The sequence below is a fragment of the Stomoxys calcitrans genome, chromosome 2 (assembly GCF_963082655.1).
Source record: "Stomoxys calcitrans chromosome 2, idStoCalc2.1, whole genome shotgun sequence".
In the NCBI taxonomy this organism is placed as follows: Eukaryota; Metazoa; Arthropoda; class Insecta; order Diptera; family Muscidae; genus Stomoxys; species Stomoxys calcitrans.
In genome coordinates, this window is record NC_081553.1 from 138,550,206 (window position 1) to 138,576,576 (window position 26,371).

General features: G+C 39.7%; 1 protein-coding gene and 1 long non-coding RNA gene across 2 annotated transcripts in view; both read left to right on the forward strand.

Moving 5' to 3' along the window:
- LOC106085584 (myb-like protein I) overlaps positions 1 to 26,371 on the forward strand; it is a 52,864-nt gene that overhangs the window by 19,892 nt on the left and 6,601 nt on the right. The window contains exon 5 of the mRNA XM_013249896.2: positions 8,741 to 8,843. Coding sequence (XP_013105350.2) covers positions 8,741 to 8,843 — 103 coding nt within the window. The remainder of the gene's footprint in view (positions 1 to 8,740; positions 8,844 to 26,371) is intronic.
- Positions 17,575 to 18,724, forward strand: LOC131995035 (uncharacterized). Its single transcript, XR_009397083.1, has 3 exons — positions 17,575 to 18,118; positions 18,174 to 18,280; positions 18,360 to 18,724. It is a non-coding gene; the product is annotated as an uncharacterized LOC131995035 (long non-coding RNA).

Genomic DNA, 26,371 nt, shown 5'->3' on the forward strand with positions numbered 1-26,371 from the left:
CCTAAGGGAATTGCATGTCCGTTCTGTTTTCGAACCATTCGTCATTAAATATTCGCCGGTGACATCTCCAGATTCAAGATTTTCTTGTGGAATTATTTCTCTATTGCACCTAATTTTCCTTTGATCTTGTTTATGTGAAGAGTTGAATTACCTTAGTTGTCATTCCGCTTGTGTGTTCTGGTATGATTCCGTAATCCGACATGTCAAAAGAAATTTCAGCCTTTCGAATGTTGTAATAGTCTCCGCATTTCATTGCTATAGTCTTTCATCGTTCTGCAAGTTTTCTCGTCATATTTAAAAGTGATGTGTTGAAAATAATTCTTCATATCGTGCACTTTTTGTTGTTATGTTTGTTCTACTTAAATAGAGTTTGATTTCTTTGCTGGCTTAGTTTTTAGAATTGGAAACTTTGTTAGTAAAATGCCTAATACTTTAGGATTACTCAGGATTCACTGAATAAGGTTAAGCCAAGCGATCAGCCGATATACTTTTTTTTTAATATTTGGCAGTACTTGGCATTGAGGATGTCAACTTGTTCTCTTTTTACATTCATTCTTTGTTTACGTTTTCTCCTATATGATGACATTTTCAATCGTCAGATTTGACATCCTTAATGATGTTTATGGGGCCTATCCACTTTGTGTTTTTGCATGTGACCTAACCTTCTATTAGTGAATCCTGAGGATTACTAATGTGAATATATTATTTAAAATAAAATATAACCGAAGTAAAAAAAAAATTATGTGGTCAGATCCAAATATATCTGGGCTAGGATATAGTTGGATCTAATTAGATCCAAATGGATCTGCCGTATCGATTATATATAAATTATCCCATGGCAGCCGGTTGTACCACCATATTGACCCGATGGAATCCTCATCGGCAAGGGCTGCCGCCTCAGTGTATATGTTCGTCTTTTTTCGTCATTGGAGAGGCACATCCCGGAGTGCCTTCTTCGCACGCTTCTGGTCCGTGCCGCGATTGAAAAGAACCCCGGACCCTGACTCTGTTCAGTTTGCCAGAACCGCCTTCATCATCGGTCGGCGTCGGTGAGGTGTAACCGGTGCATGGTGTGGGTACATTTCCGATCTTACTGTGACCTCACTTCACTACGGGAGTATAGACATACTGGCTATGTCGCAAGGTGCTGTGCGAACATAGCCAGCAGTGGGTCACAAGCGTCGTCGTCGTCGCCTTCTGCGTCCTCGTCGTCAATTTTCTCCCGTACGGCAATTTACGCAACGACAACATCCCAGCCCAAATATTGCCAGGCCAGTGACGGGAAGTGTATCGTTCTTGCAGTTAAACTGCAACGGACTTCGTGGCAAGATCGATGAGATCGTGGACTTTAACAACTAGCGTGGAATAGCTTTGGCAGAGCAGATTGAAAGCTCCACGTTTTGCACGGTGAATGAGGATGCCCCCACTAGGATTACGAGCAGGTGCAGCAGCTCGCCAGACATCACCATTGCATCCCCTGATCTCCTGAGTGACGTATCCTGGCAAGCCGTAATCTCTTTGGGGTCAGACCACCTCCCTATAATTCTCACCATCGACCGACCACCCGACTTCATAACCTCTGAGCGCGGGACGTTTATCAATCATAAGAAGGCCGGTTGGACTGGCTTCAGAGAGTATACCAATCTCCGCTTCAGTGAACTGCCACCCCCCTCTGATGTGCGTGTGGCCGAGAGGAAATTCCGAGACATTATTAACGCAGCAGCCGCTCGCTTTATTCCAGCCGGTCGTATACCCCAAGTGCGACCCAATTTCCCGGCGCAAGCAGTGCTCGCTTTATACCAGCCGGTCGAATACCCCAAGTGGGGCCCTTGGCGGCTTTCTAAATGCCATAAAGCGGTCCAAAGGAGTTCGCTACAGGAGCAGCTTCTAGGGTGGGACAATAATTGGATTCACCGACATCTGAATCCCACAAAAACTTTCTTATCATAGTACCATATAATTTTAAGTTAAAACATAGTAAACGAATTAGTGGTACATGCATCGCGATTGCCAAGAATGCCACGCGGACTATCGCTAGGCCGGAAGACAAATTAACGTACCACGATCGGCTTTCATGGGGTTGGACAATGTCTTCGGACGAGGATGGCATAGCCATCCATTGCCAGCCAAAATATAACAGAGATATGCTATATATAACTATATCTGGCTTTGGATATAATTATATTTGGCTTAGATATACCTGACATCATTTATTTAAATTCGGATTTAATTGTATCAAATTAGATCTAATTGGATCTCGAACTTGTCCCCGATATAAATAGATCCAATATCATAAAAAAAGAAAAAATATTAGCTTTTTCTCAAAAACATATTTTCTAAATGGTTTGTGCCCGACCTTTTTTAATATTTAAATGGAATAAACGTAATTTTAATCATTAATAGGCAAAATTTCATTTATTCGTGCAACAGGAAATAATTTTTAAGAAAAAAAATCAAAAAGTCGTTACCCTATTACATGCTGTTGTTGTTGTTGTAGCAGTTTGTTGTGTTCTATCTTTCGTGTGCTTGATTCTGTTGAGTGTCCAGATCCAGGAACTCTGCTTCTAAGTTGGGGTTTGATTCGAGTGGGTCTGGTTGGACAGTAAGACAGTGGAATTAATGTGGAATGGAGAATCGGTATAGGTTTAACAATGCCGGAGACATCACCCCGCCTTGGGGAACTCCCTGTCCGCCGGGATCACTCTGTCTATTTTCCAGACATCGGGAGCTATAACAGTGTTCAAAGACAGGTTGAGGACAGTTATAAGGTACTCGACTCCAGGTAAATCCAGATTCTTCAGCAACAGTGAAGAGATTCCGTCGGGGCCCAACGCCTTGGTAGATTTGGCGCCACGGATGACATTCGTAACATCTGTCGGGTTTGTAAGCTTGGCCATTAATTTGGATACAGCTACCAACCTGTGGTATGTACACGTTGTATAGCTCTATCTCGATAGTACCGAACCTGACTGCTATCCCCATACACTCGGTATAAGGGCAACTAGCGCCAGACGCAGGCGAGATGGGTCTATACTGCACTGAATACGATACTATACGAATCCCCCCAATCCCCCACCTCCATGCCTTAAGCGATCCTTACGTAGCACATTGTATCCGTGAAAACTGTGCAAGGTACAGGTGTTAGTCAGCTTTTTCTACTGGATCGCAGCAGCCAATATGTTCTTCCGACTCATAAAATCCACTATCTCGTCGATCTTGCCTCGGACCGTTGCAATTCAATTGCATCAATGATATACTTCCCGGCAATGGTCAGTCAATATTCGGGCTGGGATGCTGCTGTTGCGTAAATTGCCGCACGAGTGAGGTCGGGGGGTCATATAGTTCGACGACGAGGATGCAGAAGGCGACGACGACGACTTTTGTGACCCACTGCTGTCTATGTTCGAACAGCATCTCGCAACTATACTCTCATATTGACATAAGGTCAGAGCAAGATCGGAAATGTACTCACTGCATGCACCGGTTACATCTCACCGACACGAACCGACTATGGAGGCGGTTCTGGAAAACTGAACAAAACCATGCAAATGCAAATTTGGCAACAAAAATTCCATTAAGAAACAGGGGCAAACTTCTCACATATCAATGAGTGCTGTCCGAATAAAGTTTAAACTCAATGATAAGGGGCCTCCTTTTTATATCCGCTTCCGAATGGCGTGCCGCAGTGCGACAGCTCTTTGTGGAGAAGTTTTTACGTGCTTGCCATACCAAATGGTACAATATCGCGTAAATATCGCTAGCATTAGGAGGTGATAACCACCGCTGAAAAATTTTTTTTTATGTTTCCGCCGTAATTTGAACCCAAACTTTCGGCGTCATGGGCGGAAATGCTAACCTAACTTCCAGAGCTGCCCGAACGTTTCGGCGATCCTCGTCATAGGTATCGGTGACAAAACTCCATCAATAATAATTGATTATCCCGACAAAATTAATGAATCCTTTACAAGGATGTCCTAAAGTTAAAATACGCAAAATTCATTACAGATTATCACTAACATAGAAAATCCAGCGACCTCTATCTAATACATTTCCGCAGTTATGATTCGAATGTGTCCTCCCCAGTGATGTAGCAAATGGCTGCTTGTCTGTAAAGTTGGAAGCAGTGGGACTAGATACCATACAACCAAAGTTTGTTAAAAGTATTTTAAATTACACACTGTCATTCATTACGCACATATTTAATGCAATTTTAACAACAAGCCAATACCCTTACAGTTGGAAATATGCCAAAATTATTCCAATTCTTAAGTCAACAAACGAATATCGACCAATCTCAATCCTACCTTACCTATTCAAGGCTTTTGAACGAATAGTCCATCAGCAAATATATGAATATTTAAATGCACACAATATGGTTTCAAATAGACAGTCTGGGTTCCGACCAAAGCAAAGCTGTACAACTGCACTGATCGATGTAACCAAGGAAATACGATCGAGCTTAGATGAGGGAATTATTTCATGCCTTATTTTACTAGATCACTCAAAAGCATTTGATTGCGTTGACCATGGGATATTATGCAGAAAGCTTGCATGCTTTTCTACTGCTAACATCTTATTATCTGCGAGATAGTGTTTAGTATGCTGTGGTAAGGAATTGTATCTCCACACCAATGCATACTACTCAGGGTGTTTCTCAAGGACCCATCCCGGCATGAGATAGCTGCGAGCACCACATAGGCTGAAACAATGAACACATACAGATCCGAATCTCTGTGTGTTCATTGCTGTCACGAGAAGCTTAGCTGCATGTTACTGGGTGCGTCCAAAGGTTGCGGATAATGAAATACTCCATACGGAGTAGTTGCGACAGCAGTCGCGGACAATCAGCTGTATCGAGCAAACAGTCTCAGCTAGAGGCCGGGTGGCACCGGCTCTTGCACAAATACTGAGTGCCTATGATGCTCAATATGACAAGGCAAGTTATCGGCGCCTTTTAATAACCAATGGCCACCCTGTTCCCGCGGTGATCGATCCTTTGGATCGGAACGAGCTTGCTCACCTACAGGAGCTTGACGAAGATCGCCACCTCCACATGAAAATGTGGTTACGACAACAACAACGATCCTGTAGATCCAGGCGATCATGGAATGTGTAAGGTGTGGTGTTCATGCGAGGACATCGAGTGTAAACATTTTTACGGACAGTAAACTGGACATCAGGGCAATAACAACCGGACGGTAAGGTCTCGACCACTCTTGGAGTACAAAAAGTTAATAAAGAGATTAACGCCTTCTCTGAGGATGGCACAATACGTAATAGCGGAGTAAAGGGGAATAAAAGAACAGACGATTCTCAGTGAAGCCCAGAGGCCTGCCGTCACTAAACTTCGTTAAACCGAAACTTTTCGGGTCGACGCCGTCCGAGTTAAGATTGTGATCGACGAACGCGCATGTAACACTGTGGAGCAGCGGTCGATTGGACTGCGAAAATTCTATGCGGAGATCCGGGTAGTGAGAAGGGAAATAAGAAGAAGGTCAGTATAGCTTTCGGTATCACAACGGGACACATAGGACGACGAGCTCACTTATGCAAAATAGGTGCAGCAAGTGATAACATATCTAGGGCATGTGAAAAATATGACGAGACGTTGAGGTTTTTAGTATTTAGAGCGCATAACAAGCCAATTACTGGCTTAGGTGAATGCCCATAGTAGTATGGGGCGGATGTATATCCGCACCCTCTTTTCAACCTAACTTTACCTAGGAAAGAGGCATCCTTATGAAATTTTGACTGGCGCAAAGTAGACGAATCAATTTCTCCCGGCATATAAGGTCATGTTTTGGGGGTAAATTGGTTCTCGAAAGTCGGCAATTTTATATACAAAGAATTCAAACCAAAAATTTTTTAAAATTCTTGTTCAAAACTAAATGTATGGCGAAAAACCTACTACTTTTGACAGCAGGTGCGATTTTATGTCTAAGTCAGTAAAATACACTTTTCTTCGCTAAATGGTCATAAAATGTAGAAAAATGTTAAAGGATCTGGAGTTTCTAGACATCAACACTACCGTGAGAAAGTTTATTAATAGCTTACTTACTAAAAGATGCATTACGGCAGGTCTGGGATCTACAGATCCAAAAAGATGGGTCAGCAGAGGAACACCTCAAGGGTATGTACAGTCTCCTCTTCTTTGGAATATAGCCATTAACGATATATTATTGTCTCTGGAAGAAAAATGTGTAAAAGTGGCCGCGTATGCTGATGACGTGCAACTGTGGTTAGGAGAAAGTTTCTCAGCATTTTTAGAGATATGCTTCAGGAAGCTTAAATGGTTTAGATATCACCCCTCCTTGGAGAACTACCTGTTTTACTATACGGTGCTTCGACTTCTTATCCCTAAATTCTTCACCATCAGTGTAGAGATTCCGTCGGCACCCAACGCCTTGGATGATTTGGCGCCACGGATGACATTCGTAACTTCGCCCACGGTAAATTGTGATGGCTGTCCATCGGCTCGGAAACCACGAATACGACGAATGGCTATTGCCCTGTCACTTCCGGGATGCACAATAAATTGACGGTTGAACAACCTGGCGCATCTCTTCGGATCAGTCACGGTTACGTCGCCAAAGGTTACTGAGGTCCTGTCATCCTGTCTACCGGAGTTCGAGAGTGACTTAACAGTAGACCACAGCTTGCCTAATCCTGATCCTAGGTTAGATTGCTCCAAGTGTTCCAGCTACAAGATCTGCTTATGTTCGTTGACTACCGGCTCGCTGATTCTGGAGTAAGTATGGTCCGTACAACGAATACCATCACGCTCGTCTGCGAGTACCACTGCCTGCGCCGGGAAATGGGGCCGCACTGGGGGCTGATGGCGGCTTGCCTGGATACGTCACTCAGGAGATCTGGGGATGCAATGGAAATGTCTGGCGAGCAGCTGCACCCCCTCCTAATTCTGTTGGGGGCATCCTCATTCACCGTGCAAAACGTGGAGCCTCCAATCTGCTCTGCTAAAGCTTTGCCCCGCTGGTCGTTACCTAGGGGAGAATGCCATGAAATGTGATGCGCATTTAAGTCTCCTAGAACCAGACGATTATGGCCAAATAGTACCCCACTTATGCCGGGCTTGTCAGCCTGGCCATTAATTGCGACACAACCAAAAGGCAAAAAAACTTGAAAAATTAATAATTCGGCATAGCCCGGTCAGGATTCGAACCTGTGCACACGGAGCAACAGCGAGAGCCATTGCTGTTGTCTTAGCGTTCGAAGCCATCAATACAACTTCCAACAGATGCACCAAATCATGTGTAGTACGGAAGAAGTGTAATTCGTCAATGAAAGAATGTCTTTCATTGCATAAAAATACATGCATTGGGAAAAGTACAGCTAATAGACAGGGTTGTCGAGTGTGTTTAATGTGGTAATTGTATCATAGATGCGTTTTCGCTATTAATACGATTCAAATACAACATACCAACGCACGGCCCTTGAAGCCATCACACCTAATATGGTTGAAAAGTCTTCTAACCAAAGACGTAACGCGTCCCATAGTGGTTAGTGTGTGTTGTTATCTTTGGCTTTCCCTTTCGATTTGCATCTCCGATCATTGAGCTCGTCTCGAAAGAGAAACAAACAGAGATTGAAAAATTTAATGATCTTCGCCCTAACAGGCAAACAACTTGAAAAATGAATAATTCGGCAGAGCCCGGCCAGGATTCGAACCTGGGCACACGGAGCAACAGCGAGAGCCATTGCCGTTGTCTTAGCGTTCGAAGCCATCAATACAACTTCCAACAGATGCACCAAATCATGTGTAGTACGGAAGAAGTGCAATTTGTCACAGAAAAAATGTCTGTCATTACACAAAAATATTACATGCATTGGGAAAAGTACAGCTAATAGACAGGGTTGTCGAGTGTGGTTAATGTGGTAATTGTTTTATTGATGCGTTTTCGCTATTAATACCATTCAAATACAACATACCAAAGTCTTCTAACCAAAGACGAAACGCGTCCCATAGTGGTTGGTGTTCCTTTGGCTTTCCTTTTCCATTTGCATCTCCGATCATTGAGCTCGTTTCGAAAGAGAAACAAACAGAGATTAATATGTAATTTCATAAAAATCGGACAAGGGAATCGAAGGTCAAGCGTTAATGGGTTAATAAAAGCAAATGCCGGTTTTCTTAGAAGAAATGAAAAAGGCGTTAAGTGGCTAATTTGCCAGTTTACCAATCACAACGTAAATCGAGGTATTATATATTGTCATCTCGCTGTGATATCTTCCAAAGCGGATTGCGACTTCTTAGCATGGGGATAGCTGTGACGGACTGGAACAATGAGGTCCGATCTATGTGGATTTCATTGCTGTCACGAGAAGCTTAGTTGCAAGCTACCGGGCGCGACCACAGGATTGCTCCATACGGAGTAGCTGCAACGGCAGTTGCGGACAATCAGTGGTATTGAGCGGAGAGTTTCAGTGAGAGGCCGAGCGGTACCGCCTCTTGCACAAATACTGACTGCCTATTATGCTCGATATGACAAGGCGAGTTATTGGCGCCTTTAAATAACCAATGGTCACCCTGTTCCCGTGGCGATCGGTCCTTTGGACCGGAACGAGCTTGCTCAAATCAATAGCATGACGAGGATCGCCACCTCCACATGAAAACGTGGCTACAACAACAACAACCAATTTTCTGATTGCATAAAATAATAAGATTAGATATTAGAAGAACAGTTATTTGGTATATATTCATTATTTTTGTTTACTTCAATTCCAGGTGTAGTACATGCGGCTTACGCCATCCACGTAAAATTACTGATCGTCCTCATTACGCGGCTCGAGAATGTGCATCATGTAAAATTCGACACTCTGCAAGAGAGGTATGGATAAATTTTTAATTTTGTTTATTTAGATTGTAATATGAAATGCTTCGCGGCCAAAAGTTCATTACTAACAATATATTCCCACATGGAAAAACTTATACTTAGGTATGCATATATACATGATTTAATTAATATAAAAAATTACATTGACTTCCCATTTGTCCCCTCAAATGAATTTGTTACTATCCCGTAACCAAAATACCAAAACTAAAAGTTTGTGGTAAAATACTTATTTCGTTTTATTTAGGAAAGCATATGATGAAAATTTGACACTTTATTGGCGTGGTAATAACAAATTGATTTGAGGGGAAAAGTGAAAGTGAAACTGCTAAGGCACCTTATAATATCCTAGATAGGTTAGATTATTTTAGAGGGAGGTTGAAACTTGCAGCTCAACTAATAATTTAGTAACCATTAATACCATAGGATGCTGAGGAGCGTCGCCGTTTGGAGAACATTTAATGTGGAAATTTCTGAACCTGACGACGCCACACTTTATTAATTTATTTTATTCATTCTTTGCAATATACTACATATTTCGCTGATAGTCCACACTTTGTATTGTACGGAGTCAGTGGCTTAGATCCCGATTTGGACTAAAAGCTAATTTTTATATATGCCATTGCAAGAGGTTTACACGAGTATTTTTTTGTAGAAAATAGAAAACGAGACAAAAATGTCGTCATCGGAAAGAGTCTAAAACAGTCAAGGTTATAGTCGCAATGTAACTATTAAAAAAAACTTGGACGGTAAATTCATCGCTACCGTTTTTTACACATACGCCCAGTGGCCGATATGCCCAATCTAGCGGTATTTTACCTCTAGAGGGCGCAATCCTTATTCGATTTCCCTGAAATTTTGCATGACGACTTCTGTTATGACCTCCAACATCCGTGCCAGATGGTCCAAATCGGTCAATAACCTGATATAGCTCCCATACAAACGTATGTCCAGATATGACTTCTTGAGTCTATTGAGACGTCTTTGGTTAGAAGACTTCGGTATGTTGTATTTGAATCGTATTAATAGCGAAAACGCATCATTACCACATTAACCACACTCGACAACCCTGCCTATTAGCTGTACTCTTCCCAATGCATTATTTTTGTTTAATGACCGACATTCTTTCTCTGACAAATTGCACTTCTGCCGTACTACACATGATTTTGTGAATCTGTTGGAAGTGGTATTGATGGCTTATATTGATGTATATATATATATATATATATATATATATATATATATATATATATATATATATATATATATATATATATATATATATATATATATATATATATATATATATATATATATAAAGCTTAATTTGAAACTATATGTGATGCGCTTCTTTTTCCACCTTTGTTAAGACTTATGCTGCACCTACCATTTACTCTTGATGAGGTGTTTCATTAGCCATAAATGCAACTTTTTGTTTTTTTATCTTACTTGTACACTCTGAAAAAGGTTTTATTTACGTTGGACAATGTCTGGATTTAGGAAAATAATGTCATCTAAACAAGTCTTATTTCGCTCTTCAAATACATCCAACATTCTGCGACTTTCTTTCCATTTTTGTGCGAGTTTGGTAATAAAATTTCTCATTTCAGAAAAATTGATGAAATCTTTATTCGAATCGATAGTACCGGTATCTCACGAATAAATGCTTCAATGTTGTCTTCCAATGCGTCAATTGAGGCGGGCTTGTCTGCATAGACGTGAGCTTTAACATAGCCCCACAAAAAATAGTCTAAAGGCGTTCAATCGCACGAGCTAGGCGGCCAATTTACCGTTGCGAACGTAAAAAAAATGTTTGCCGAACTCACCTAAATCCATTGTTACGCATGCTGTGGGGCAAGTGGCACCGTGTTTTTGAAACCACATGCCATGCACGTCAAGCTCTTGCATTTGGAGCAAAAAAAATGGATATCATCTCACAATAGCACTCATCATTCACAGTTACGTTACGATTCGCATCATCTTTGAAGAATTACGGTCCAATGATGCCACCGACCCATAAACCGCACCAAACTGTGACTTTTTCTGGATGCATTGGTAGCTCTTGCAATGCATCTGGCTGATCTTAACCCCAAAATCGACAATTCTACTTATTTACGTACCCATTGGGTCAAATATGAGCTTCGTCGTAAAATGAAAGATGACCTTTCTTAACAGAGCAAGCATTTTGACAATAAAATTCAATAATTTGCAAGCGTTGTTCGTTTGTAAGACGATTCACGATTCAATTATAGACTAAACTGAAGATGTTTGACAGTGAAACAAACCACGAAACGGGGGTGAATTGTTTAAACCAGTGTTGCAAAAAAGATAATTGCTAAAAAAAATCACCCTTAATAACTTTTTATACCCTCCACCATAAGATGGGGGGTATACTAATTTCGTCATTCTGTTTGTAACTACTCGAAATATTCGTCTGAGACCCCATAAAGTATATATATTCTTGATCGTCGTGACATTTTATGTCGATCTAGCCATGTCCGTCCGTCTGTCCGTCTGTCCGTCCGTCCGTCCGTCCGTCCGTCCGTCTGTCTGTCGAAAGCACGCTAACTTCCGAAGGAGTAAAGCTAGCCGCTTGAAATTTTGCACAAATACTTCTTATTAGTGTAGGTCGGTTGGTATTGTAAATGGGCCATATCGGTCCATGTTTTGATATAGCTGCCATATAAACCGATCTTGGGTCTTGACATCTTGAGCCTCTAGAGTGCGCAATTCTTATCCGATTTGAATGAAATTTTGCATGACGTGTTTTGCTATGATATCCAACAACTGTGCCAAGTACAGTTCAAATCGGTCCATAACCTGATATAGCTGCCATATAAACCGATCTTGGGTCTCGACTTCTTGAGCCTCTAGAGTGCGCAATTCTTATCCGATTGAAATGAAATTTTGCACGACGTGTTTTGTTATGATACCCAACAACTGTGCCAAGTATGGTTTAAATCGGTCCATAACCTGATATAGCTGCCATATAAACCGATCTTGGGTCTTGACTTCTTGAGCCTCTAGAGTGCGCAATTCTTATCCGATTGGAATGAAATTTTGCATGACGTGTTTTGTTATGATATCTAACAACTGTGCCAAGTATATTTCAAATCGGTTCATAACCTGATATAGCTGCCATATAAACCGATCTTGGGTCTTGACTTCTTGAGCCTCTAGCGTGCGCAATTCTTATCCGATCAGAATGAAATTTTGCACGACGTGTTTTGTTATGATTTTCAACAAGTGTGCCAAGTATGGTTCAAATCGGTCCATAACCTGATATAGCTGCCATATAAACCGATCTTGGGTCTTGACTTCTTGAGCCTCTAGAGGGCACAATTCTTATCCGATTTGAATGAATTTTTGCACGAAGTATTTCGTTATGATATCCAACAACTGTGCCAAGTATGGTTGAAATCGGTCCATAACCTGATATAGCTGTCATATAAACAGATCTGGGGATTTGACTTCTTGAGCTTCTAGAGGGCGCAATTCCTATCCAATTTGGCTGAAATTTTGCATGACGTATTTTATTTTTACTTTCAACAACTGTGCCAAATAAGGTTCAAATCGGTTCATAACCTGAAATAGCTGCCATATAAACCGATCTGGGATCTTGTCTTTGTACGATGGATCCTCTCATGACCATCAACAAACGTGTTTATTATGGTCTGAATCGGTCTATAGCCCGATACAGATCCCATATAAATCGTAATCTCTATTTTACTTCGTGAGCCCCAATGGGCGCAATTCTTATACGAATTGGCTGAAATTTTACACAGGTCTCCAACATATAACTTAATTGTGGTCCGAACTGGACCATATCTTGATATCGTTTTAATAGCAGAGCAACTCTTTTATTATATCCTTCTTTGCCTAAGAAGAGATGCCGGGAAAAGAACTCGACAAATGCGATCCATGGTGGAGGGTATATAAGATTCGGCCCGGCCGAACTTAGCACGCTTTTACTTGTTAAACTTATGGTTGGATTTATATGAAATTTTTGTTGAAAGAAAGAAATATAAACTACATCATCAAAGACACCAAAGACTACACCATCACATTCCGGTTTATATGGGAGTTATATCAGGCTTTAAACCGATTCATACCAAAGCAAAGTCATTGTTCCAAATTTTAGCCAAATCGGAAAAGAATTGCGCTCTCTAGAGGCTCAAGAAGTCAAATTTTAAGATCGGTTTATATGGGAGCTATATCAAAACAAGGACCAATATGGCCCATTTACAATCGCAACCGACCTACAGTAATAAGAAGTATTTGGCCAAATACATGCATTGGGAAAAGTACAGTTAATAGACAGGGTTGTCGAGCGTGGTTAATGCGGTAATTGTATCATAGATGCGTTTTCGCTATTAAAAAGATTCAAATACAACATAACAACGCACGGCCCTTGAAGCCATCACACCTAATATGGTTGAAAAGTCTTCTAACCAAAGACGGAGCGCGTCCCATAGTGGTTAGTGTGTGATATAGTCCATTTGTATAAGATCAAATGATTCGCTTGTTCCTTTCCCCTCCACCCCTTACTTTGAGCTCGTTCACATAGATGGACGTAGAAAGAGTAGCTCTTATAGCCTTGTTCGCTCAACAGGACTGTAGGAAGATTTCTTAAGAGCACTTTCTCTTCATCTCTCTTAGGAGCTTGTTCGCTTATTACGGATGTAGATAGCTGCAAATTCAGTTAATTTTTCAAGAACATTCGCTTTCTAAGTCTCATACCGTAGCCATCACGCATCTCTTAAGGTAACTATTTTCTAAGTGTTGAAAAATCACACAAAAAAAACAAAAGAGCGGAATTGCATTTTGTTCGAATAAATATAACACTGTTATCTCACCAAATTGTATATTTCGTGAGCGTCATGATAAAGCTTTAATACATTGTAAGTAGTGAGCGACAAATTACACTGTACTTATCATGACGTATCACTCACTGTGGCTGATATGCCCTATCTAGCGGTATTTTAGCGAAATTTTCAAATTAAGAATTCGGCTAGATTTATTTATTATTTCTTAAATATAAGCATTAATGGTTATTTTTTTGTTTTCCTTTTTGTTTTGATCCTACTATTCGCACAGCTGTGAGCGCTCAAATTTAGCACATGTTGCAGAAATGCAATCAACATTTTTATTTTTGTGCCTTTGTCAAGTCCAATTTTGTTGAAAGCAGTTGATAACAATTTTTTAAAAATTGATTTGCATTATTATTTTTATTAACAGGTATATTTTAAATAATAAAAAATAGTTGTTGATTGTTTGTTTTAGTGCTGAATTGTGGAAAAACAAAATGTTATTTGTAAAAGTGTTTTTAGAAATTAAATCCAATTTTGCGTGGATCAAAAGTAGGGTGGATTCGATTCACCGTTTGTATAATTTATTTAAATTGATTATTATCTATGCCAAGTTAAAAAAACTTGTATGCTAGTTTTTGCAAGTTTTGATGTTTAAAGTTATATTGACTCAATCTAAACGCACCCTTTTTTTAATACGGCATAGCGAGCCAGTGCCAACAAAAAAATGTTTAATGATTGAAAATCATATATTTTCTAACGTCATCGATCGCTCAAAACATAATATCACCAAATTAAAAAAACAATTGAGAAATTTTATTATCAAACTCGCACAAAAATGGAAAGAAGGTCACAGAATGTTGGTTGTATTTGACGTAAAGAAAAACCTTTTTCAGAGTGCACAAGTAAGGTAAAAAACAAAAAGTTGCATTCATGGCTAATGAAACACCCAACACAGCCCGACGATGGAACCATTACCGATTTTATAAAATGTCGGAAGACTAGACGAGGCAATAAAACTAAAACAATGCAGTCTAAAGAACAGGGAGCAGACGACGAGATCATCACCTACTCCCAAGATGCCCATTTACTGAAGGACCAATGATTGAGGTTATCCAGATAAACCTTCACCAGAGCGAGATTGCTACACACGCTCTGATGGAGAGAATCAGCAAGGACAAGATTCATATTGCTTTAATTCAGGAGCCATGGACGACCCGGAACAAAGTCTCTGGACTAAACCATATCAACTACCAATTATTCTATGCTATTACTGGTACTCGGCCGAGGACCTGCGTTATTTGTCATAGAAATTTGAATTGTATATTTTCCCCAGAGTTGCCAACGTCGGATGCAACAGTGGTGAGACGGTGGAGCATAACTGGCATCACTTTTTCTGCCTTTTGACTCTCCGACACCGCCACCCACGTCGAAGCTGCAACGGTTGGTGAGGAAAGCAAAACAGATAAGAAACGAGGTACTAATAGGGTGCGATGCGAACTCTCACCACATATCGTGGGGTAGCACCAACACTGATAAGCGGGGCCAAGCCCTGGTAGAGTTCTTGAATACTAACGACCTAATAACTCTTAATATTGGTAACACCGCTACCTTTGTTATAATAGCACGGCCAGCGCCGAATCCGATAAGCTTCCGGAATAAGTTGAAGACCAACTGGACAAAATTCGGAAGGCTACTCAGAAGAAGACTTGGGCAAGATAATTTAGATTGTCCAAGCATAAAAGAGATTGACGAGAATGTCAACAGGATTACGACTGCACTGGTGGGATCCTTCGAAGATAGTTGTCCTCTTCGGAAAAGGAAATCAGCCCAAGAAAAACCCTGGATGACCAGGGAGATTCGAAATATTGGGAAAGAGGTCCGCAGACTTTTTAACAGAGCACGTCGTAAAAAAGCGGAAGTTTATTGGGATGTGTATTACACACGGCTCAATGAATACAATAAGATTACCAGAGCAGCAAAACGTGCCCCCTGGAAGCTTTTATGCGAAACGTCGATAGCGTTAATAACGCCGCCAAGATAAAAAAGTTTCTCTCAAAAACCCATGTCCAAACTGAAACTTTAGTAGACGATATGGGAGTGAGAGCAGAGACAACGGAGGACATGTTGAGGCTTTTGATGAAAACCCATTTTCCATAGGATACGACGGGACTCACGGAGACACCGGAATCTTGGAATAATGACGTTGATCGAAGGTTTATAATAACGGAATTTATGGTGAAGGAATCCTTAAGGAGCTTCAAACCATTTAAGTCACCCGGACCTGTTGGGATATTTCCGGCGTTACTACAGAAAGAGGCAGACTATCTGGCGCCTCGTCTGGCCAAAATGTTCACAGCGTGCTTAGGACTTTCATATACACCGAAAGCCTGGCAGGAGGCAAGAGTGGTGTTTATACCTAAGCTCGGCAAGGCAAGTTTTGCGACACCAAAGACCTACAGACCCATAAGCCTTACGTCCTTTCTACTCAAAACCATGGAACGTATTGTGGACACCATGATAAAGAGTATGACATCCAGTGAATTGCTCAAATACAAACAGTATGCCTATGTCAAGGGAAGGTCGGTAGAGACTGCCCTGCACGAGGTTGTGCATAAAATAGAAGAATCCTTCGATGCCAAAACGTTCACACTATCGGTATGCATTGACATCAAGTGGGCTTTTAACAATGTGCGGAGCGACACATTGATCCAATACTTAGACCAGTACCGGGTGGACCCGGTCCTTAGAGACTGCATAAACCATATGCTAAGGAACAGGTGGATAAATTGTGTGTCCAATGACATAAGAGAGATAGTGGCACAGGGCACGCCATAGGGGGGCATTTTATCGCCACTCCTATGGGTGACCACCATAAATGACCTATTGCGGATGCTAACTGAGGAGGGATTTGAACCCGTCTGCTACGCAGACGATGTTATAATACTTCTAAGAAGTAAGGATCCGAACGAGCTATGCAGAAGGGCCGAAAGGGTCTTGCAGATGGCATATGACTGGGCTAGACCCTGAAGTCTCAATGTTAACCCAGAGAAGACTGAAATACGCCTGTTCACGAGGAAGACGAAGGTGGGCCAATTCAACGCGCCACGTTTCTTCAATGAGACGATTTCGATATCTGACAAGGTCAAATACTTAGGTGTGATCTTGGACAGGAAACTTAATTAGGCTCACTGATGTTGGGCACTATGTAGACGGGCCGGAGGCTCGAAATGGGGCCCGAATCCTAGGATAGTCCACTGGCTCTACAGGAACGTGATTAGACCAATACTTACTTACGCCTCAGTAGTTTGGTGGACTGCTATGGAGAAAAAGTGCTACATAAGGACCATACAACAGGTTCAGAGAACATGGTGTCTTGGCATAGGCGGATCGATGAGGACCACGCCCACTAGGGCACTGGATACTATTCTAGATATCCGACCCATAGACATACAGATTAAGTGTGAGGCAGCCACTACGGCTATGAGACTTAAGGCGATGGGAGAATGGATTGAGGATGGGAGCAGCTCATACCATCGCGGTATAATCGAGGCGACGATAGGAAACCTGGAAGGAAGTGGAGAGGTTTCCGATCAGATACCTGAGAAGAACCTTGAAGTCGTATGCGACGCACTGCTGCCATCGGCACAGTCTTGGATTGACGGAACCCTAGTATTGCCATCTAGAAGATTATGTTACACGGATGGATCAAAGCTAGAGGACAGAGTGGGCCTCAGGATTTACATTGAAAACCCAGGGACTGAGATCTGTTTTAGACTGCCTGACCATAATACGGTCCTGCAGGCGGAGATCTGGGCGATCACAGAATGCATGAAGTGGTGTGGTGCTAACGCCAGGACGTCGAGTCTGAACATCTTTACCGACAGTAAAATTGCCATAAGGGCAATAACAACCAGGACGGTAAGGTCACGAACAGTCTTGCAGTGTAAGAAGGAGATTAACGCCTTCTCTGAGGATGGGAAAATCCGCATCGTTTGGGTGCCGGGCCATAACAGAGTAAGGGGAAATGAAAGGGCAGACGATTTGGCGGTGAAGAGGACTGCCGTCAATAAACTTGGTTAACCCGAAGCCTTTCGGCTCGACGCAGTCCGAGTTAAGGGAGTGGGCGACGAATGCGCATGCAACATTGTGGAACAGCGAAACGGTCGGTAGGACGGCGAAAATCCTATGGGGGATCCAGATCGTGAAAAGACGAGGCTATTACTGAAAGGAAGCAAGAAGGAGGTCAGTATAGTTATTGGTATCATAACGGGATACATAGGACTACGAGCTCACTTATGTAAAGTCGGTACGGCAAGTAATAGCATGTGTAGGGCATGCGGGGAGACGTTGGAGCATTTCCTTTGTCATTTCGCGTCCAACAGATACCGCTACTTAGGTGGAGACACAATATCAGACATGAACCAACTTAGGGGAGTGGCATTGAAAACAATTAAGGATTTTGTAAGTAGCACGGAATTCCTAACTTAAAATTTTCTTTTTAGAGATTACTTTATAGTTTTTAGAGCGCAAAACAAGCCGAATACTGGGGATGTATGTCCATAGTGGCATGGGGCGGATTAATATCAGCACCATCTTTTCAACCCAACCTTGTATTTCATCTTGGTAAGCCGCATTACAAATTAAAAATATCATAAAACCAAAACTACTAAAGATATCGTTCTAATTTTTCACAAATTTGTAGATGAATGGCTTTTTAAAAAAATAAGAACAAATTTGGCCACATTTCGTGATGAAAACTCCCCAAATCCCCACAGTGGTGAAAGATGTTTGCAAAATTGGCATTTTTAAATAAAATGTCCGTAGAGAGCTCAATCCTTTAATGGCGCAAACATTTTTTTGCATGCAATAAGTTAGCGCAATGAAAATATGTTATAAAGTTGGTGGTCTCAGCTTTGCGTTTTGAGAACACGAAAGGTTTTCGCAGTTTTTTTTTAAGCTAATATATTACTTTACAGATCTCCTACTAGAGTTAACACAATTTATAAAAATTACACTTCAAACACATCTACATTAAGCAAAAATTGATAGTGTTGGGCCAAGTTTTCTGTATAGAGACGAAACAATAAAATTAAATTTTTTTATAAAAAAATGCCAAAAATTTCCTTTTTTAAAAGTTTTTGATTTGTTACTCGCATAAGTTTTGACTGAAGAATCGGACCTTAGCATATATCGCTGCAAAAAATAGTACATTTTATTAGCTTTCCAAATCAGTTAAAATTTTTAAATCGGTTCAGAAATGATTTCATAAGCAACAAAATAAGAGCAGCCTCTGCCAAAATTAATATAAAACAAGTAAAAAGGCGTTAAGTTCGGCCGGGCCGAACTTTGGATACCCACCACCTCGGGTATATATGTAAACCACCTTTCATCAAAATTCGGTGAAAATTTCATACCGTATGTCCCATATCAGTTATATCAAAATATGTTCCGATTTGGACCAAATACTATAAGCACACTAGCTATATCTAAAAATAAACCGATCTGAACTATACACGACACGGATGTCGAAAAGCCTATCATAAGTCACTGTGTCAAATTTCAGTGAAATCGGATTATAAATGCGTCTTTTATGGGGCCAAGACTTTAAATCGAGATATCGGTCTACATGGCAGCTATATCCAAATCTGGACCGATCTGGGCAAAATTGAAGAAGGACGTCGAAGAGCCTAACCAAACTCACTGTCTCAAATTTCAGCGACATCGGACAATAAATGGGTCTTTTATGGCCCCAAAACCTAAAACCTAGATATCGGTCTATATGGTAGCTATATCCAAATCTGAACCGATCTGAACCAAATTGACGAAGGATGTCGAAGGGTCTAACGCATTTCACTGTCCTAAATTTCAGCAAAATCGGACAATAAATGTGGCTTTTATGGGCATAACACCATAAATCGGAGGATCGGTCTATATGGCAGCTATATCCAAATCTGGACCGATCGGAGCAAAATTAACGAAGGATGTCGATGGGCCTTACACAATTCACTGTCCCGAACATCATCAAAATCGGATAATAAATGTGGCTTTTGTGGGCCTAAGACCCTAAACCGGAGAATCGGTCTATATGGCAGCTATATCCAAATCTGAACCGATCTGGGTCAAATTAACGAAGGATGTCGAAGGGCCTAACACAACTCACTGCCCCAAATTTCAGCAAAATCGGATAATAAATGTGGCTTTTATGGACATAAGACCCTAAATCGGCGGATCGGTCTGTATGGGAGCTATATCAAGATATAGTCCGATATAGCCCATCTTCGAACTTAACCTGCTTATGGACAAAAAAAGAATCTGTGCAAAATTTCAGCTCAATATCTCTATTTTTAAAGACTGTAGCGTGATTTCAACAGACAGACGGACGGACATGTCTAGATCGTCTTAGATTTTTACGCTGATCAAGAATATATATACTTTATAGGGTCGGAAATGGATATTTCGATGTGTTGCAAACGGAATGACAAAATGAATATACCCCCATCCTTCGGTGGTGGGTATAAAAATTTGTTAGTCAACTTTCTTGGACACCATAAAAGACATCCCGCACATTTAGGCCTGTTTTTTGGTGACCAACTTTGAAGGCCTACAAATGGGGCCCTGGTATCTCTAGGGCCCCATTGGTGGGGCATATAAACTGGATAACACCTCAGCTATAACCATGTAAAATTTCATGAAGATATCTCTATCCGTTTCAAACTGGTAGACTTATTTCCGCTTATTTTTCCCATCCCACTATGCGACATTAGCATGCGCGACCACTTTTACACTTTTTGCTTCTAGAGACTATAATATATTGTTTATGACTATATTCCAAAGTAGAGAAGATTGATGCCCAGAAACTTCAGCTCCTTCAGGATTGGCTGTTAAGTTGTTTTTGGAAAAACAAACAAATAATTTGTGTGTTTGATTAGTTTTTACCTTTTCTTTTTTGTGCTTTGTTCGTAACAAACCAATACAAAACTTGTGCCATAAAAAGCTATGATCGATACTTGTCAACGAACATTACGTTAAGCACCACTTCGTATATTGGCTGCTGTTCTTAACATAATAGCTGTTCTTCCTACAAAGAAGCTTTGTATTTAACATTGTGTTAAAGTTGGTTGTTGAACGAGATAAAGCTCTTTTTAAATATTTTCACTAAATGTGGTAAAGTTTTTACAACAAATCATTTTAAATCAAAAACCCTGGGGGCAAAGGTTAATTGCAAAAACTTGTCTTTAGATTCTATGGTATCCTGCTGGCTTTGTCTTGACTCTTTTCACGACAAATGCGTGGAATTAGCCGCTCGAACTGCTGACAATCTAAGAGAAAATAAAGCCTGTTCAAAAGGCCGATCGTATGATGCCAAATTTTGAACATTTCCGTCATGGAAAAGCAGCAATGTTTGATAGTACATCCTGTTTGGATCAGCTTTTTCAATCTCCTTCTGATTCTTTACGTAAAAGAAAGGAACCGTCAGATATTGCTGCCCGTAGTGAGGTAAACGATGAAATAAATGTCCAACCTGTACCTAAAATCACTCTTCATGATACTCCCTTTACAAGTGCATCCACCTTAAAAACTAGCGTTGTCAACAAATTAACCACTGAATTTCCATCAGCCACGAATCAATTTTTTTCGCCCTTAAACTCGCTGAAATCTCCAAATGTTCTAAGCACTCCAAGAGTGGAAGAAATCAATATTTGCTCCCCGTTTTGCTGCTGAAACTTCCGAAGACGATATAACTACCTATATTAATAGCAAGATTAGCGCTATTCATGAGATTAAGGTCTTTAAATTTAAATATGCCGAAAAATGTAGTAAGATTTCATTTAAAATTATTGTTTCTGAAGATATTTTTGAAATAATTGTTAATCCATATTTCTGGCCTCCTAAAGCTGTTTATTTGCCAAACACTCATTTAAAAAACTAGTTGCAACACCTTCTGTTAAAGATATTTTTATTGTAAATCAAAATGTTGGAGGCTTAAATACTAAGTTTTTGATAGTTTTGATTTAAATCGGCTCCAAGATAATGTATATGTTAGAGAAATTTTATGTCAATAGTTTCAAACTTTTAGACGTGATCGTAATGGTTGTTACAAAGTAGAGGATGCGGGTGCTTAAAGCTGTGTCTTCTCGATTTACGGCGGAAGAAATTTCTCTTCCTTTGTCGGTAGATATTGAAATTGTCGCTGTTAGAGTTTTTCTTAGGAATTTAACGCTTTACATCACATGCTCATAGGTTCCACCTAGTTCGAGTGTTGATGTATATGTCAAGCATACGTCGTCTATTCTTTGTGCATTTCAATCAGCAATAACGATAACGATACGATAACAATATGGTAACGATTTCTCAATTGCTCTCGGAGATTTTAATTTGCCAAACATAAAATTGACTTGTAGTCCAGACACTAATGATCTTTTGCCTACTGCAACTAGTGAAAGTACTAACTAATGTATTGGTTGATTATTTAGTTCCGGCTAAACACAAATTTATATTATTTACAACTTCTTTGGTAAACTTTACGACATTATATTTGTAAATCATCCTCACGATTTTTTGGTTTTTTCATGCGATCGTTTAGTCTACACTGAGGATAAATATCACCCCACAATAAAGGTACAATTTTCCTTAGCGTTTGGATGAAACTCCTTACTCTTATTTGGATGAAACTAGCTATTGCTTTTCTAAAACAGACTACAACCAATTGAATTCATTTATAGATTCAGCCGATTGTACTATACTTAAATCTTTGGAGTCATTAGATGAGATGATCGAAATGTTTTACTCTATTTTGAAAAAATAGAATATCTAGAGCTGTACCGGAAAAAATATTCTCTAGGAATACTGATCCCCCGTGAAATTCTGCTGCTTTATCAAGATTTAAGAATATCAAAAATAAGCTTTATAAAAGATTTTAAAAAAGTGGGTCTTCTTTGGACTTTGTAAATTTCTCCGTCATAAGATCGGAACATACTATATTGAAAAAAAACCATATCATGGCTATATATCGAGAATGAAGAATGAATTGATATCAAATCCTAAACCTTTTTATGGTTTTATTAAATCTAAGCGTCAATCTGATGATTGTCCAAAGAGGTTACATTTCGGAAAAGATGTTGCAGATGATGATACTGGAATTTCTAATATATTTGCCTCTTTTTTAAAAGAACTTATTCTGATAAAGTATACAATTCTACACACCACTATCCCTTTGATAATACGGAGTTTTTGACTATTACTGTTCCATTATTAGATGTTACAACAGTGTTTAGCAATCTGAAATGCCTAAAGGAAACAACGGTCCCAGGCCCGGATGGAATCTCTTTGTGTATACTTAAATACTGTGCAGAAAATTTAGCACTTCCTCTCTCTATAATGTTTAATAAGTCTCTAGATACTGGCTATTTACCACCAATTGGAAAGAGTCTTTTATTGTTCCTTTATTTAAATCGGGTAATAGAACTGAAGCGTCAAACTATAGAGGAATTGCTTAATTGAACACAATTCCAAAATTATTTGAAAAGATGGTGACTAAGGTATTATCTTTTCAATTTTCATTTATTTTTTGTAAATTTCAACATGGAAACATCGGTCTCCAGTAACAAATTTTTTGGAATTAACTACAATTGTGAATTAAGGGTTTAGTAGTCGATATCAGACGGATTTTATTTATACAGATTTCAGCAAAGCTTTTGATAAGGTTATTCATGAATTGTTGTTATTGAAGTTGTATCTTATGGAGGTTTCCAACACATCCTAGAACTGGATAAAATCCTACCTAATGGGTACAGCTCACATGGTGAAAATGGTATTTCTATTAAATATTGGGTTGCCCAAAAAGTAATTGCGGATTTTTTAAAAGAAAGTAAATGCATTTTTAATAAAACTTAGAATGAACTTTAATCAAATATATAATTGCCATTTTGTTCGATATTATTCCACGCTCATAGAACTTCTGGCCTTTATCTGCAAAAAAACTGAACCAAGTGCGATTTTATAGCCTCATCATTGCCGAAAGTTTTACCATTTAAGGAGTTCTGCAAAGATCGAAATAAATGGTAGTCTGATGGTGCAAGGTCAGGGCTTTATGGTGGATGCATCAAAAGTTCCCAGCCAAGCTCACTCAGTTTTTGGCGAGTGACCAAAGATGTGTGCGGTCTAGCGTTGTCCTGGTGGAATATGACACCTTTACGATTGACCAATTCTGGTGGCTTCTCCTTGATGGCTGTATTCAATTTGTCCAATTGTTGACAGTAAACCTCCGAATTAATCGTTTGGTTCCTTGGAAGCAGCTCAAAATATACCACACCCTTCCAATCCCACCAAACAGACAGCATAACCTTCTTTTGGTGGATATCAGCCTTTGAAGTGGTTTGAGCTGGTTCACCATGCTTGGACCATGATCGTTTTCGACTAACGTTGTTGTAAACAATCCATTTTTCATCTCCAGTTATGATTCGTTTTAAAAACGGATCGAATTTATTGCGTTTAAGGTGCATATCACAAGCGTTGATTCGGTTTGTTAAATGAATTTCTTTCAATACAGGTGGTACCCAAATATCAAGCTTTTTCACCAGTCCAAGATTTTTTATGTGATAATGAACGGTTGATTTTGGTATATTTAACTCCTCTCCTATCTCACGCTCAGTTACATGACGATCCAATTCGATTAATGCTTTGATTTGGTCATCATCATCATTTGGCCGACCTGAAAAATCCGCAATTACTTTTTGGGCAACCCAATAATAATGTGACGTCTGGTGTCCCTCATGGAAGTCATCTCGGACCAAATTTATTTACATTGTTTATAGATGACCTGCCTAATGCAATACTTATGTGTAAGGTTCTAATGTATGCAGATGATGTAAACCTTTTTTATTCTTTTAATGAGGAAGTAAACCAATGCATATTGCAATCTGATCTCAACGAGTTTTATAAATGGTGCAGTATTACTTGATTGAAACTTAACACTTTGAAATGTAAACATATGTCTTTCTTTCGGCTCAAGAAAAGAGATATAAGTTATTATTTGAATGATTGTGTAGTAGAGTATGTGGACTCTATTCATGATTTGGGAATTTTGTTGGACCAACGGTTTGATTTTAGGAAACATATTTCTCTTATTTCGAATAAAGTCTATAGAAGCCTGGCATTTATCAAGCGTAGGAGTAATGAATTTTTAGATCCCTTAATAGCTAAACAATATATTCTATTCACTCAAATGCGATTGAGTCTGTTCAAAACCAATTTCTTTTATATTGCCTCAGGAGCCGTAGCTTTTATCCTCGGGCACTTCCGTCGTATGTACTCAGATTAAGCTTAATTAAATTACCTACATTAAAAAGCCAACGTACAATGCTAAATATTACTTTCCTTCTCAAAATTATGCAAGGCAAAATAATCTCCGATAGAATTTATATGAATGTTCCTTTTAGACCATCCCGTTACTATCAGCTGCTTCAATTAATTTATTTTACATCGAACTATGCAAATAATAATCCTTTACGCCGCCTCTTTGTTGAATTTAACAATTATTATAATCTCTTTGATCTCTCTGAAAATCGTGATTCCATTAAAAGAGAGTTAATACTAATACATTAAACCTTAAATTTTGTATATATTTGTATTGTATATATATTTAGTTTATAATTTAGTCTGTAGTTTATAATTTAGTCTGTTAAGTCTATAGATTACAATAGAAAAAAAGCACCTTCAATGTCGTAAATTCCTTGACAGGGAGGGAACCATCTTTGTAGGCGAATAGGCCGTGAATCGCTATTTCCGTGCAATTGCCTTTACTATTTGCATGTCAAAGATAAATTATATATAGAAAAATAATTTGAATTTCACACATAGACTGGCCCTTGAGAATATAGATGAATAAGAATTGCCTAAGAACATGCAGCAAGCAGAATTCTGCTCTCAATGGCATGAAGTTTGCGTCGTTTGGATTTTCTAAATATGCTAAGCTAAGAAAATGCAAGGACGAGCTGAGAAATGCTCAGAACAAATCCATCTGAGGCCTCAAGGCTAAGGAAGATCCTATACTCGAGACCTATTACGGTGGGATACATTACATTCAGAAGTCAGAGAATGCATTGACAATGTCTAGTGAGGAAACACTAGAACGACTCGTTGACACAAATTTTCCGGGAAACTCTCCAGGGAACGTGTCTCTAGAAGAAGTTGTCACTGGTATGCATTCGTCGAAGGTTATTGGGGAAATTTTATCTGAGCCGAAAATCCTTTGGGCGATAAGAAGTTTCTATTCCTTTTAGTCGCCAGGCCCTGGTTAAATTACAAGCTGTGTCCGACAGATTGGCTCCTTGGCTTATATACTCTGCTTGTGTCAGCATGTCATATATACCTGTGGAGTGGAGGGATAGAAAGGTCATTTTCATTCCAAAAGCAGGAAAACTGTGCCATTCGAAAGCGAAAGATTTTCGCCCTATTAGACTGTCATCCTTCATGCTGTAGGCTCTTGAGAGGTTGATAGAAACATAACTTAGGGCAAAGATGCCTGGAGATCGCTTGTGTCGGCAGTAGCATGCATATAGTACAGGTAAATTCACTGAAAAAGCTCTTCACGACCTAGTCGACAACAAAGAATTTTCTCTCGCTGTCAAGGAATTTACGATGGCAGCATTTCTTGTCATTGAAGGTCCTTTCAATAATATAAAACCGACGTAAACCATGAAGGAGCTGATGTTT